At 32.6% G+C, this 16,488-nt stretch overlaps 1 protein-coding gene across 2 annotated transcripts in view; it reads left to right on the forward strand.

The window, feature by feature from the left end:
- TBC1D32 (TBC1 domain family member 32) overlaps window positions 1-15,371 on the forward strand; it is a 190,395-nt gene extending 175,024 nt beyond the window's left edge. For both annotated transcript variants that reach the window (XM_007190776.2, XM_057528103.1), the window contains 2 exons: window positions 3,997-4,185; window positions 13,535-15,371. In XM_007190776.2, coding sequence (XP_007190838.2) covers window positions 3,997-4,185; window positions 13,535-13,654 — 309 coding nt within the window. In that variant the 3' untranslated portion in view covers window positions 13,655-15,371. The remainder of the gene's footprint in view (window positions 1-3,996; window positions 4,186-13,534) is intronic.
- The last annotated feature ends 1,117 nt before the right edge of the window (window positions 15,372-16,488 follow it).

Genomic DNA, 16,488 nt, shown 5'->3' on the forward strand with positions numbered 1-16,488 from the left:
TTTATAGCATATAGTATCAAAAGACTAGAAGTAATGCAAGTGTCCATAAATAGGGGATTGTTGAATGAGTTATGGTTTATCCACAGGGTAGCCCTATGCAGTTATAAAAATGAATGAGAAGTACCTCTGTATATTGCCATAGAGTGATATACAAGATCTTTTGTTAAGTGAGAAAAAGGTGGAGACAAAAAAGAGTGTTTAGTTCATTACTATTTGTATGAGAAAGGGTGGAGATATAAATACATGTACAAATATCCTTATATTAAAAACATGCAAGAATGTATCATATTTTGTTAAATGATTTCTTATAGGGATAGGGAAAAGAATAAGCTGAAGAGTCAGGTAATATACCTTACTTTGTCTTTTTACTTTGGAGTCATTTAAATAGTTCATATAATAATATAAATACATATAATTAAATGAACCTAACAGTACCCACTTGATAGTATAACCTTATAAGAGGCACTTTATTTTTTTTAACCATTTTAAAATTATAGTTAGTTTACAGTGTTGTGTAAGTGATTCAGTTATACATACATGTGTGTGTGTGTGTGTGTGTGTGTGTATATATATATATGTTATTTTCAGAATCTTTTCCATTATAGGTTATTACAAGACATTGAATATATTTCCCTGTGCTCTACAGTAGGTCCTTGTCGTTTACCTATTTTATATATAGTAGTGTGTATATGTTAATCCCAAACTCCTAATTTATCTCCCGCACCTGCTGTTATCCTCTCTGGTAACCATAAGTTTGTTTTCTATGTCTGTGAGTCTCTGTTTTGTAAATAAGTTCATTTATATCGTTTTTTTTAGATTCCACATATAAGTGATACCATATGATAGTTGTCTTTCTCTGTCTGACTTATTTCACTTAGTGTGATAATCTCTAGGTCCATCCATGTTGCTGCAAATGGCATTATTTCATTCTTTTTTATGGCTGAGTAATATTCCATTGTGTATATGTGCCACATCTTCGTTATCTATTCATCTGTCGATGGACACTTAGGTTGCTTCCATGTCTTGGCTATTGTAAATAGTGCTGCAGTGAACATCGGGGTGCATGTATGTTTTCAAATTAGAGTTTTCTCCAGATATATGCCCAGGAGTAGGATTGCTGGATCATATGGTAGCTCTATTTTTAGTTTTTACGGAACCTCCATACTGTTCTCCATAGTGTCTGTACCAGTTTACATTCCCACCAACAGTATAGGAGGGTTTCTTTTTCTCCACACCCTAAAAGGCACTCTAAAACACAGTAATTTGACTGTACATGCCAAGTAATACATTGTCTAAATGACAAATAAAACAGCAAAAATACTACTGTTTTAAGTAATCATATTGCTTGTGGTCATGTTGGTATTATTATTCTGGATTATTGTTTTTGTCGTGTGTGGTAAACGAAATGAAAAATTGATTCAGTTTGTTTTAAAGTAAACACAGATGGAACATATAGCAACTTACGATGTGTTTTATCTTAAAATTTTTAAAGAGGGGGATCCTGTACAGGAAAATGGACTTCAGACATATCAACCAGTCAGAATTTTGAAGCTTTGATGGGTCTGGTTCATGTACTGCTTTTTTCCTTTTATGTATATTTGGAATAATTCCATAATAAAAATGTTAAAGAAAAAAGTTCATGTCTATTTGGACACATACTATTTCTTTTGTCCTGTTGGAGTCCTAGACTGTCAGCTGATTCACGGACTATTTCATTTTATAAATATAGAGAAGTTACTTCCTTAAGAATTAAAAACTATAACTCATGGTTCAGCATTCTTCCAGGGAAATAGTGTTTTAGAATTCTATTACAATTTAATAATTCTGGAGTATCTTACACATATAATAGCAATAGCAGATACAGTTCCTACCAAGTGAAGAAGGTCATATATTTAAAAAGTGTATGTCTCCTCTTTAAATATAAGTCCTATGAGAGCAGGAACTAACTGTCTTTTGTTCACAGAAGAATTATAACACTTCTAGATTAGGTACATAAATGTTTGTTAAATAATAAACATTTGTACCTTTGTTATAGAATAACATTTACATAGCACTTGATATATTTTCAATGTGCTTTCAATTATAATCTCTCTTTTTCCCTTTCCTAAATTTCCCATGTGTAGAAAAGGCTGGTATTATTCTCCATTTAATGGAAAAAAATAGACATTGTATAGAAAACAGTGCTTGAATGTTGTGTAAGTGCCAGGAAGTTGCCACTGCATTAGAAACTATGTATAATAAATAAGTAATTGCAGATTTGGGGGCAACTTTTTTTAACCAATATGGGTAAAGCTTTATGGATAAATAAGTATTTTGACTTCGGATATCTGTGTTTGAATCATATAAAATTGCTAGGCTTAAAGGTCAAAATGAGTTGACGATCAACAGTTCCATACCATTCAACCTGTAGAATAGTCAGGCCAACTAGAAAGAAGATAGAAACTGTTACCCCTTCACTACTGTCGACTTGCTAGTCACCTATGAAGCTGACAACTGAATGGGAACTGCTTTCTCTGGCTACCTGGATCATTTGTATTAATTTTCACTCTTCGGTTGTTTCTCCTTCTTCATTCATCCAGAGTCTCTCATTTTCATTAACAAAGCATGGTCCTAAGTTGATTGGTATTAACATCTGTAGCAAAGAACAGACAGAAGCCTGGCAGCAGTGCATTAGGGAATTAAAAACGTTTTGCTTCTAGTCAAAGAACCACTGACTCTTTCAAGCCATCTAGTCAAGTAGGAGCAAGAGATATGATATTTCCTCCCCAGGGCAGCTGAGCCATACTGTGTGGATACTTGATTAGGCAGTGGAAGTTGGTGATGAACTTTGCATGCCAACCTCAGTGGTAAATTGTAAATCATAAATAAAAATAAAAAGATTGGAAAGTAATTGTCTTAGTTTCCCAGGACTGTAGTATCAAAGTACTACAAAGTCAGTAACTTAAAACAACAGAAATTTATCATCTCACAGTTTTGGGGGATAAAAGTGTTGGCAAGGCTCTGTTCCCTTTGAAGGCACTGGGGAAAGAACTGTTTGATGGCTCTCTCCTAGCTTCTGGTAACCTTAGATATTTCTTGGCTTATAATGCATCACTCCAATCTTCTGTCTTCACGTGACATTCTCCACGTGTGTCCTTTCAACGTCTGCCTTCTGTGTGTGTTCAGATTGTTCAGTTTCCTTGATACCAGTCATATTGGAATAGGGTTCACCCTAATGACCTCATTTTAACTTGATTACCTCTGTAAAGACACTGTTTTCAAATAATGTCACATTCATAGGTCCTGGGGTTTAGGACTTTGACATATTTTTGAGGGAAGACACAATTCCACCTGCAACATTAATGTACCAAAATATTAACAATGTTAATCACTGTATTTTTTTTTAAGTTTTCTGTTTGTTTTTGTGATGGGTATGTATTGCTTTTATAATCTGAAAAATATTATTCAGAAAGTAAAGTAAATGATTTTTGTAAAAAGTCTCATTTTTGAATTCTATTCATTAGCTCTCAGTTTTTATGTTATATAATTCTAGTTGGTTTAAATTGTTTTCTGATTCAGCAAGAGTCCATTTGCATATTTAGCAATCGTCATCTGCATAATTATACATCTGTGATTATAGGTAGGATAGAAAAAGCTCCCATCTCTGAATTAAAATAGTCTCAGCATTTGTTATCTGTAGAGAGCAGACTGGTGTTATGGTAAGAGGAGGAAAATATGACTAAAGAAGGCGTTTAGCAATAGCATATGAACAGTGTGAACACCATCAGTTACCCCTAAGTCCTGAATCCTAAGGCCATGAAACTTTTCTCACACATTAGGCAAATAGGTGAAGCATCCTTATTAGGCTTCTTGTATGCAAAATGTCTTTCTATTTTGACTAAATGCTAAGCTCTTCATTGGTTTTGTGTGAGTTATTGGGTACTGTTTTTTAAAAGTCAAATATGGCTTTATAAGTTTTCTAATGAACTAAATTCTTTTTTTTTTTTTTTTCCCTAGATTTGCCTGCAATGGATAACTCAGTGTTTTTGGAATTATTTAGATTGGATAGAAATCTGCCATTATATTGCTACTTGTGTTTTCCTTGGTCCTGATTATCAAGTATATATCTGTATAGCTATATTCAAACATCTACAACAAGACATTCTACAGCACACTCAGACTCAAGATCTGCAGGTTTTCCTAAAAGTAAGTAACTTTACTTCTAGAGGAAAAATTTTGGCTGAAAGTTAATGGTCAACTTTGATGGGGTGTCTAATGCCAGATATTTTTCTAGACACTCATGAAATCCTAAAAACAACCTTGAGAGGTAGGTATTATCTTTATTTTAGAGATGAGGAAACCGAGGCACCGAGTTAAGTAAATTACCCAAGATTTTACAGCTGGTGAGTGGTGCTAGAGAGTGGTGGGCCTAGGATATGAAGTTAAGCTGCCTGGCTACAAAATTTTGCTTTCAGCCAGTATGCTGTGCCAAAAGAGCTTTTTTTTTTTTTTTTTTTGGATATTCCTATATCTTATTTAGTCAATAAAAGTTCAAGTTACTGTGTGTTAATACAGAGCTTTGATATTTTTTAAAAACATTTAATGTAATTTTCCTATACCTTCATATTTTTCTAAACTATCAAATATTTTTATAAAAGGGTTCCATGAAAGATTCTATCATAACACTCTTTTAAAAAAGTCACTACTATATATAAGTTAATATTTTAAAGCAAGATATAGCTGCTTTCTTTCTCACAATATTGGGACTTTTGAAGCTCTGGACTTTAGAAAATACAAGATATATAAATATATCCCTATGTGTGATTCTGGCTGGAAATCCAACTTTTTGTTTTAAGTTAAAATCTTTCCTTGAATTTAAAATATGTTTCCCTCCCCCTGCTACCCTCAGACACACATATGCACGCATATGCATACATACACCAAAACCTACATTAGGTTTTTTCTAGGTGGACAGATAATTTCTACGTGAATTAATTTTGTCTTTATTCTTTACCATTAGATACTTATCAGTTATTTTTCATTTAATGATGATTTTTTGTAAGTACATGTTATTGATCATTTAAGATTGTGAAACTATCAAGCGTTTTTACTTCATAAATACTGAATTCAAAAGGTCTCAAACTTCCTACATATATCAATAGAATTATGATCTTAGAAACATTCTTAATGAAATAAAGTATAACAAGACAATGGTCATACATGTAGAAGGAAAACTTAGGTAGAAAAAGAAAAAAGTGGTCTGTAAGAGGTAATTTGGAGAACAGGGATGGTTAAGTAAATGAGAATTATGTTGAGGACAAAATGTGGGTTCCTTTTCAGTAAGGGACATTTTCATTAGTTGCAGTGGTCAGTTATAGAGATTTCAGAGTCTGAAATTTCCCCAAACTCTTATATTTTTATATCTCCTAACCTATAATTCTCTAACCTCTTATCCTACTTTAGTTTCTCTTATAGTGTTTGTCAGTGGATGAAATTATTTTAGATATGTTTTGTCAGTCTTCCCCAGTATAATGTGTAAGTTCCACAAGGATTGTGGTTTTGTGTATCTCGTTCACTAATGTATTTTTCAGTGCCTTGAACAGCACCTGACACAGAGCAGGTGCTCAATAAATACTTGTTGATAGAGTAAACAAAGAATGTAAATAAATATAAAGGGAAAGATGAATGAACTTAGTTTTTATTCACATTGAATAACAAACATTACTAACATCTTCCTTTCTACTAGAAGGATATCCTTATATTTCATCACCTTTTAATCTGTTTGATGTTGGTGATTATTGCAGTTTCATCCCTTTCTTGATTACTGCCAGGAAAAATTATAATAGGGTTTACAAATGGTGACCTCTTTAAATATTTCCGGAACTCTGTTGTGTTCTGAGCATAATGTTATCAATTTAAAACTTAAATTTAAAGAATTTTAAAGTGAGGGTAAAAAGATTATCTTTACTACCTAAGTCCTATTTAAATTACTAAAATATTAATTGAATTGGTTTAAATCCAAACTAAGAACACGTTGGCAAAGAATTAATTTTAGCACTTGTCCTGGAACTAACCTTACTTCTTACTCCTGCTATTTGCATTCATCTGAGGTATTAGGAAAAATGCCTTTCTAATACCTTTCTATTACCGTGACTTCACTTTATTTTCAGCAGGTAGGTCTCACGGTCACTGATTTCTTTTGGTGGGTATTTTTCTTGTGAGATAAATTCCAATGTAGTTTATTTTTAAATATGCATTTACATACCCCTTTAAGTACTCCATTAAGCCCTGTTACAATCTCTTCTTTGCAAGGTATATAAACATATGTATACTATTTTTCACTTATTCACATATTACCCAATCATGAAATTTTGATTAAGGAAGTGATTTTTATTCTTCCCTCCCTCAAAAGATCCCCCCAGTCAGAAAGATATATGATTTTAAAAGTCCTCATTAAACTACCATTAGGGAGATTAAACCTTGGAAATTATGTTTTATACCTGATCCAAAATCTCAGACTTGTACAAAAGGAAAAAAACTTATCAATAATTCTCCATATAACTACATACCACAGCCATAATAATATTCTTACGTTGATTACATGTTGTGCCCTGACTCTACATATTTAATAATGACTGCTTCTGAGAGGAAAGAGGAGGAAGAGTAAAACAGGGGACTTTTACTTTTTATTGTGTATATTAATGTGGGCTTTTTTTTTTTTTGAATTTTTGAGGAATGGGCCCATGCTTCTTTTGTAATAAAACTACTTTTTAAAAGGAGGATATTAATCATTATATAAAAATGGATAGAACAAGCCTCTGACTGTGGTACATAAGTTCAAATAATCAGGCCCAATTGAATTCGTTTCCAAAATACTGGAAAACCACAAACATGTTTTCAGTTACAGTATTATCAGTTATCCCGAGAAACATGAGATAATGAGATGATTCCAGAAGATTGAAAATACGCAGTTCTTTTCCCGGTTTTAAGTTTCATGTACTGACAGAAGGGGCATGTTGGAAATATTACTTTAGGAATAAAAATCTGTCTGAAGCATGCAGTATAGACAAAATACCAACCCATTCTGTATTCACTTTGGTTTAGGCTCAAGATTTTAAATCAGGTAATTGAATCTAGACTCAGTGTTTGAGTTTCTGGTAGGCCACTGAACAATTCTTCATGATCAGTATATTAAAAAGATGACTTGAAATTTCTTAACCCAGGTTTACTAAAAAAAAAAAAAACCAAGCAAGCAATAAAACTTGTTTATGTTTCCTCATTTGATTAAACCACTAAAAGATTAGATGAATGCCATGGGTATAAGTTTATCAGCAAGGTATTGTCTGAGTTTTTCACAATATCTTTTTAGACACAACAAGAATGTGGGTTGGATAATAGAGAAGCTAAGTGCATTATTCCCACACTGTGGTGACTGATAGATTAGTGCTGACCTAGAAGGCAACTTCTAAAGGTGTGCTGAAGAGCTTAGTCCTTGGACCTAACGTTTTTCTGTGACAGATGATGGTTCAGAAAATCTGTAGGCATCAAACATCCAGAAACAAAAGCATCATCCGACAAAATAAATATTCTCAAATATCTCAGACTTGAAAGTCTAAAGTTGGGTTGGTTTGTTTTTAACGGATGGATCTCTCTCTCTCTCTCTCTCTCTCTCTCTGTCTCTCTCTCTCTCTCTCTCTGTCATGTACCCACCCACACACAATCAACAAGTGTAGGGAGAATTACTTTGATAGTACTTCAGAAGACCCACTGTTTTAGCAGACTGGCTGTATAACATTCCTCTGCATGGTAATACGCTGACAGCAATCTAGGTTTTAGTTTATGAATTCAACCTGGGGACAAACGTCACTGAAATGCCAGGCTAGGAGAAGATTGCCTTCCAGTGAAAATCAGTCGGTGAAGACTCAAAATACTTAATTAAAATGCTTCAACTAAATCCTGCATATTATGGCAAAACCAATTTATAATTATGTAAAAATAAGATTAATTTCAACCCATCAGTAAATTGTCAAGAGGGTTTTTTTTGTTGTTACTATTGCAGCTGTGGTTACCTGAGCATGTTGACAGGGTAAGAAATGGAGATCAGACTGAAAAATAAATAAATAAATAAATAATTGTATACTAAGCTCTCAACAGACAAAAGTGTTTATAGTATTAAAAATAATTCACCATCCAAAGGATCAAACACAACATGCTCAGTATTATTCAACTGTGGTTTTCAGTTATGTTTTCTGCATTGACCTTATATCACTTGAGTCCACCTCAAGTTAAATTCTGCCACTCTGTGTAAGCTTGGGCATGTTGCTTACCTCTCCATGCCTCAGTTTTCTCATCTGTTTAACTGGGCATGAAATAATACCTATCACATAGAGTTGTTGAGGAACTAAATGAGATGATATCTGTAAAATATTTCTAGAACATTATCTGACACATTGCAAGTGCTTTAAAAAAAAAAAAGTAGCAGTTATTTGAGTTTCTACATCCCTGTTCATCCTTCTCTTGTATTTTTTTTTTTTTAAGAAAAAATGTGCAAACAACACAGCAAAGGAAACAGGATTTTCTCCTGGATCCATTGCTAGACTATACACTTTTGCTCCCATTTTCTTCTCCAGCTCCTGAGACATCTTGGTATTATATCGTATCATGTAGTAATACCAGGCATATACTGCAGATCTATGTCAGGAACATTCTCTTACGTTGTATCTGATCAAGGCCTATTCCCTCATTTACCCAGCCAAAACTGAATCATCTCTGTAGTCATCACATATGCCACGTACCCCTCAGCTGAGTTAAAGTCTTTACAAATGCATACTTTATCCTAAATATTTAAGAACATTATGTTCTCTCCAGAACTACACTTTCTGTCTAAACTTTCCTGATCTTAAAAATCACTAGGGTCCTTATTAAAACTGATATACCTAGATTCCTCCCAGACCTACTAACACAGAGTTTTCATGACAGAGGCCTACGTTGTCAGATTTTAGTATAAAATCTCAAGTAGCTTGCAACCTTTAGAATATGTGAAAATGTTACCTTTGGAGCTTGAACGCGAGGGATTCAGAAGTTTGGGGAATATTGGGTCCCGGAATTTCTAATTATACCAAACACTCTAGGAAGAATATACTAGAAGAAACGTGACTTACAGGTTGTTTGTGTTTCTACCGCTTTGACCAGGAAGGAAGGTCCTTTTTTATATGATAGTTCAGACATAACACCCAAGAGGTCATCTCTAGCAAGGGTAAAGAGCAGAACTAAGTTCACAAAACCCCTTCTCTCATGCAACTCTATATAATTTGGTGCTTCCTATGTGAGAGATGACATTAATACGGATCCTTTGTTAAGTTACCTTAGTGGATAGTAAGTTCTATACCTTTTGTGGCAAACTTATTTTATATGCCTCCTGGTGATTATTAATGAGTTGACTCTTTGTTCCAGTTTAACCCAAAGTGACATATCTTACTTTTTTTCCTCCATACGCTATAAAGAGCTATTATCTTTTTTTTTAAATCACCTTTTGAATGCATTAATAATTAAATACTAGGGAAAGGGTATATCAGAAAATACCTAAACTTGGTCCTAAAATCTTAAAACTAAAGCATGTCATGGTAGCACACTTCGTCTTTTCATGCTTTGTATCTATTTACCACCCTCAAAGTCCTTATCTTCAATTCAAATTCCAAATTTACAGGGCTTGCAGTAGGTCTAAAAACATTTCTGCTGGAAACTATTTTTGAAAACTTTGATAAAAATAATGATTGAAATTATAGGTATAGCTTGATTTCCGTAACAGGCATATTCTTGAGAAGTTGCAAGAAAGGACAGTAATAGCTTAATATTTTAAGTGAATTGTTCTCTTACATTTTTGGTAAAGGGTTGAAGAGCAGAGACTAGAGTCAATAATCTTTAATGGGCCTGTCCACACTTAACATTACAAATTGGCAGTTCAATCAAGAAAATCTAGCTCAACCATTTCAGAGAAAGGTTAATAAAAATGTTATTATGACCACCATTAATACCGTGAGTGCTTATTGAATGCCAGGCACTGGGCAAAGGGATTAACAGGTACTGCTCATTCACTCATTGACCATTGTCCAGCATCTGTGTTCCAGGCATTGTTGTAGTCACAAGAATAGGCCATGGCCTTGCCAAATTGACCTTAACATTCTACCAGTAGGTAAATAATATGTGAATAAATATATAATATTTCAGGTATTGATAGATCTTATTATAAAGAAATCAAACACAGTAAGGGAGTCAGAGAGTGAGATTCATAGGTACTGTTTAGATAAAGAGCCCAGTGAAGGCTACTCTGAGGCTAATTAGCCCAGTGAGGCTAATCAGAGACCTGAATGAAGCAAAGGAAAAAAAGCAATACAAAGATTTCTGTACAAAATCCTTCTAAATGAGAAGAAAGACAAGTGCAAAGGCTCAGAGGTTGGAATGAGCTTGGCCCACTTAGAAAGTGTCAAGATGACCATTATGGCCAAAACAAGGTGAGGGAGTAAGAATGGTCGGAGATGAGACAGGAGTCAGATCACATAAGGCTTTATAATTCATGGTAAAGAGTTCTGACAACACAATTTATGCTGTTATTCAGCCTCTGTCAAATTGAGGCTTAGAGAATCTGTAAACTTTCCCAGGTTCATACTTCTAGTAACAAATATAGGTGAGTTTTAACCCTTTTTTGGTCTGAATCCAAATCCTGTGCTCTTTCTAGTGTATCATTGACCAGTCTGTTTACTTAAAAAAAAAAAAAAAATCCTAAATTCAGTGGAACTTCTAATTAAGTGCTTTCAGTAGTAAAAGAAAACCAGTGGATACATACTTGAAACTAGACTATATGTACAAAGGAGAGAGGGAAGCTGTGTATATGTCATATTATATAATTGAATACACACACAGCATTGTGGTTTAGGATGGTAATTTTTAATGCTTTTCTGATGGTTCAACATTTGAAACCCAACATTAATGAAAAAAAGCAAATCATTGAAGGCACACTGGTTGAAAAGCCATTAGGCAGAAAAAGAAAATGCAATATATTCATAATGAACTTCCCAACCAAGACAAACTACTCCAGAAGTAACTTATTAAAACAAGACTTGAACAAATAGTGCACTGTTTGTATAAAATGGCATAATGTTACCTTATATAATTACATATGCCTACCTATTTAAAGAATAAGGGAATTCATATTTTTATATAGAGTCCAATATACTTATGTCTATAAATGAAATGGTAAAGCAGTATTCTGAGGAAATGGTCCTTTATAACTTGAATGATAAGCTGGCAGTCTAAATGGTCATAATTACAAAGAAAAGTAATTCATTGAAAAGGCTATAAGAGAACATTTAGGATAAAATGAAACATATTCCACTTTGAAGACAAAGTGGAATTCAAAGATTCTAAAATTTTATTCAGAGTTAAAATTGCCTGTGAATTTTAAATAATCTATATAATTTAAAAACATTCCTTTTAAAATGAATATTTAATTCATTATGAAATAAGACCTTAATAGCCTTATCTTTCTCTTATGAAATAAGACCTCAACTTTACTTGCCATTTTATGGGTGTCTCTTCAGTATAGTTATCAGAGTATTTTCTCTTTATTTTAAAATTAATGTCCAAAATGGAAGCCATAATTCAAAAAACATGTTTTAAGGAAAAAAGTATTTTTAAACCAAGTAGTAGCTATGGTTCTCCATAGGTAGTTTTTATTTTTAAATTAAAGTGGAGCAATAATTAAAAGATGTTAAAATAGGTTTTGCTTATTTTTGCCCAGAAAGAATTATTAGAGTTATTGTTCAAATGCTGTCATCTCCTATTGTAATTCACATTTAATGAACAATAAGCATTCTTTTAAAAATCATGGATATGTACTAAGACAATTTTTCTGGCATTAGGTTTTTTTTCTTCTGGTTAGAATAACACATTAATTCTTTTCCAAGTTAGGTATAGTTTTAGTGAAAGGGTGATTAATGTCAGATCACACATAATTTGAATGAAGAGAACGGATAACTTCATAAATAGTTCCATGACTACAACTATAACCGTTAAAAGTGAATTCTTGAACAGTAAGATTGGTCTTACTTCAATCCTATTTTTTGCCCAAAGAACAAAGTGAAATATGTTTGATAGAGAGAAATTTACATAGTATTTCTGCTATTCATAAGATGAACATCTTCCTTTTGATTCAGTTGCTTATACATAAAACTGGAGATATGATATATACCTCAGCTGTTAATGTTTTAGGACAGAGACCTGTCTCATTCATCTTTGGGTCTTCACTGTATAACCAAGAACTTTACATACAATAAGGGAATGAATGAGGTTAATGAATGAAGAAATGAAGCAATGGATAACATCACAAGTATTTTAAAATTAAGAGTAAAGTTCAAATTTTTATGTTCGAGGGTATTAGCTCTAGTCTTAAAGGTGTAATCTTATGCATATAACTTAACATTATTTAGTTTTCTTAGTTATAATATCAGCCTTGTAGATCAGTAATAATACTTTTTTTTAAAGTACCAATTAACTTTTCCCCAAAATTACCCAGATTTTAGGTAGTATGTGGCAAGTAAGTGTACTCTTCTCCCAAGTTATGTGCAAGCTGTGAACTATTACTAATCTAGTAGTGATTAGCGAGCGACATCTGAGGCCTTTAAAAACATCCATTCTTACTGAGAATTTGTGATGTTTTCATAACTACCCTACATTGATGTTTCTCATCTACAGACTGTCTCTAACACAATTTTTGGTATCTGATAATATATTTTATTCTTTTGAATTGTTGTTTATTGTTAGTAGCTTTTGCCTTTAAGCTATATTCTCCAGAAAGGCATGAATTGCCCAAAATTTTTTATAACCTCCAAAACTTCTAACATAATACATTACATTGAATCAAGGATCATGTTTCTTTTGCAGAATTTTTTTGTTGTTACCTTGAAGGGTAGGCATTGCATAGCGAGTATTTGGAGATACTAAAAGAAATAGTCATAAAATTTCCTAAAAGTGTCTAAGATTCTAAATGGATGCTCCTACTATTTTTCATTCTTGAGTGCCTCATTTGGGACACTAACCATTAAATTCCAAATTAGTATAGACATGCATAGTACCAACATTATGAATTGCAGACTGTTGGAGATTTTATGAACAGTAGCTGTAGAACTGATATTTCTTGCAATATTATAAGTATCCTTTGATAAGCTTTAGAGTCTTTACTAATTACAAATGTGAACAATCATTCTATAATTGAAACTATTATATCTTAAATATTAGGAAGATTTCATTATCTTGTTTTTTGTTAGCTGTAAAGCATTTTTGGTTTTGAAAACAGGCAACCTTGTTTCATAGGGACATGGTTTTTTGCTATCATATGCCTATAGCCTACTAAATTAAAAAGCAGTTACACATTTATTAGAAACATAAAACCCCCATCTATAGCTGAAAAAAAATGATACATTAACTGTTTAAAACTCATTAACTTAGAATTGTGTGTCTTTACCCAAGCGAATGAACGTCTCTTTCTATTTTTTGACAGGAAGAAGCACTGCATGGGTTTCGAGTGAGTGATTACTTTGAATACATGGAAATTTTGGAACAAAACTACAGACCAGTGCTGCTGAGAGACATGTGGAACATTAGAGTACAAAGCACATAGATCATGGAACACGCAATTTAATTTTATGTTTTATTTATTTTTAAAGGAGACAGAGGGACTTAACTGTTTTCTGTCTGTGTCTATAACAACATATGCTTTGTGAATACACAGTATTGTAAATCAGTACTGAGAGTTTTTGAATATAATAGTATATTCGAGTAGGTATTGGCTCAATTGAAGTGAATTCATTTTTGTAAGTTTGTTGTTGTGTAAGGTTGTTTTAGAATCAAATCTAGCTTACTTATAGTTCTTTATGTTTAAGAGTTAGTCTTAACCTACATTTCCTTCTTCCCAGGATGATTAAAATATTTTTTCCAATGAGTTTGGAAAGTAGCAGCAATATTGTAAATAATTGACCAGCCAGAGAGATTCCATAGAGACAAGGAAGACGATTGTTTTCTTCATTTTTATGTCTTTACATATAAAGGAAAATAAGCAAAACCATAACTGCTTATTTTACATATGGAGGAACAAATGATATTTATCATGGCAAGTGGTAAGAAAATTGTCGTCAGACATAATTGTTTTTCTAGGAATTGCTTTTGATACCTATATCAATTTATAATTTTTCATATGAAATGTAGTCTCTACATGGTTCATTTAAAACATAGATTGGTTATTGCATACTGATATGCATTTGACTCTCATTTGTTAAGTGGTTTACTCAATGATAGATTTGATTTGTACTGAACTTGAAAACATTAAAGAGAATAGATTTGTAAATTATTTTAAATGACCAACACAGTGTTTTATTTTATTTAAATAGAAGGTTCGGCTCCAGTGAGATTAATATGCTAGGCTCTATTTTCTTATAACCATCACATTTAATATATGAAAGATAAGACACAAAAATATTATTAATTTTTCAGTCAGCAATTTCAACAAGTTTTAAAAATTATAGGTAGAGGTCATTTTGTATTCATTGCTTATATTTAAATATAAATCAACCATTAAAACCATTCTGGAGCCTTTTTTTTTTTTTCAACCAAAAATGGCTTATCTACAGACTCTATTTTTCCTTTTAGTATGATGAAATAACATATCATACAATTTTCAGTTTTGTGATATTTAGGCGATTGTAGTATCAACCTTCCCAAATCAGTTTTTGTGCTGTAAATGCCGGCAATAGATTCTCAGTAATGGTGTTCCTAAAGGGCACTGAAAAAGTTAAGAAAAGAAAATTGAGCAAGTTAATTTGACATATTGCTCACTTTAGCTCTGGCTGATTTGAGTTAAGTAAGAAAGCCCCAGGTTACTCAAAACACCAAGTTTTGTCTACTTTCAAACTTAATTTTGAAAAGCTGTTCCACAGAACCTGTAATACATGTTTCTGTTTTTTCCCATTCTGTTTCTGAGATGTTGTTATTGGTCCTGAGAAACTTGCAACTTTATTTCTTTTTAAAAGGTCTTACATGGTAATTGGAAATACAAATGGAGAAGGAACTACAACTTAATTTTATAATATTCATTGGTGATTTTGATTGGACACTGAAGCAAGATCTAGATAATAATTACATTATGGAAAAGTGACTTCAGCTGGAGCCAGAAAGCTTTCATTTTCATTTGATAAATATGTTTTGAACAATGACTTAGCAATTTGGTGAAATAACATTATAAAATATGGTAGTTCTTGTAGCTACCATTGTGAATTATTTTTGTACCTATTTTTATTTTAAGAATACTCTTTAGAGTAGAAATAAATACAGCCCTGTCTTGCTTCTCTGTTTTATTTTTAATTATTTAAAGTGTAAGTTCTTAGGACTTATTTCTAATTTGTGAAGGAGGACTTTATACATTTTACAGGATTTATTATAGTTTATGATACAATGTAAACAAATTTGTGAAAAATTTAAGTGTTCATATATACATCTTCAAATATCTGTTTTTAAAATTTCATCTTTGTAGTTTTGCCTCTGCATGTTTAGGCATCTAAAGAATCTGTGAAAGTAAAGTAAGTCTCAGAAATTCATCTAAACTTGCTAACAGGATTCTACCTAAATTTATGATTATTAAATTATGGTGTGCTCTAGTTTGATTTTCCAGTTCCAAGATGTTAAGGAAATTTCTTTGGTCATTCATTATATAGACATATTGTGAGTATTACACATATAATGATATATTTTTGATATTCAAGGTAGGATAAATGAGATACAGCACCTCCATTCAGAGAGTCCACTGTCTTTGTGGGAAGGTGAATAATTTTAAAACTGAAAATACAGTTATAAAGATAAATGAGAATTGACCTTTGAATTTGTTGACCTTGATAAGAGTAGTTTTGATGGAGTAGTGAGGGCAAAAGTTTGGAGCTGGTTTAAATGATGCTGAGAGGAAAGATTTTGGAAACTGTTCTTTCTAGGAGTATTGCTGTTACAGGAAAAGAGAACGTATGTGGTAGCTAGAGTACATGGGATCAAAAGACTTTTTAAAGATGGGAAAGGGAAACATATGTGGGTAGAAATGATGTAGTAAGGAAGGAAAAACTGACGATGCTGAAAAGAGAAATGCTAGAGTGAATGTCATTATAAGTGGTAGGGGAATGGTATCTAGTTAATAAGTTTTGGAATTAGCCTTTGCCAGGAACATGGACCCTTCATTCAAAGTAACAGAAGAGGAGACAGTTTAAATGGGCACAGACACAGGATGGGCATTTCTGGAAGTTATTGTTCCCTATTTCACTGAGAAAACAAAGTCATCAGCTATGAGGATGGTAAAAACTTTGGTAGGTTTTAGGAGATTGAGAGTAAGTGAAATAGTTGTTTAGGATAGTGGGAGAGTAAATAGACTAGGAAAATTGACTTGTGACTTAGTGGTCATGAGATGAGTTAGAAAGTTGT

Source organism: Balaenoptera acutorostrata, chromosome 14, assembly GCF_949987535.1.
Source record: "Balaenoptera acutorostrata chromosome 14, mBalAcu1.1, whole genome shotgun sequence".
NCBI classification, from domain to species: domain Eukaryota; kingdom Metazoa; phylum Chordata; class Mammalia; order Artiodactyla; family Balaenopteridae; genus Balaenoptera; species Balaenoptera acutorostrata.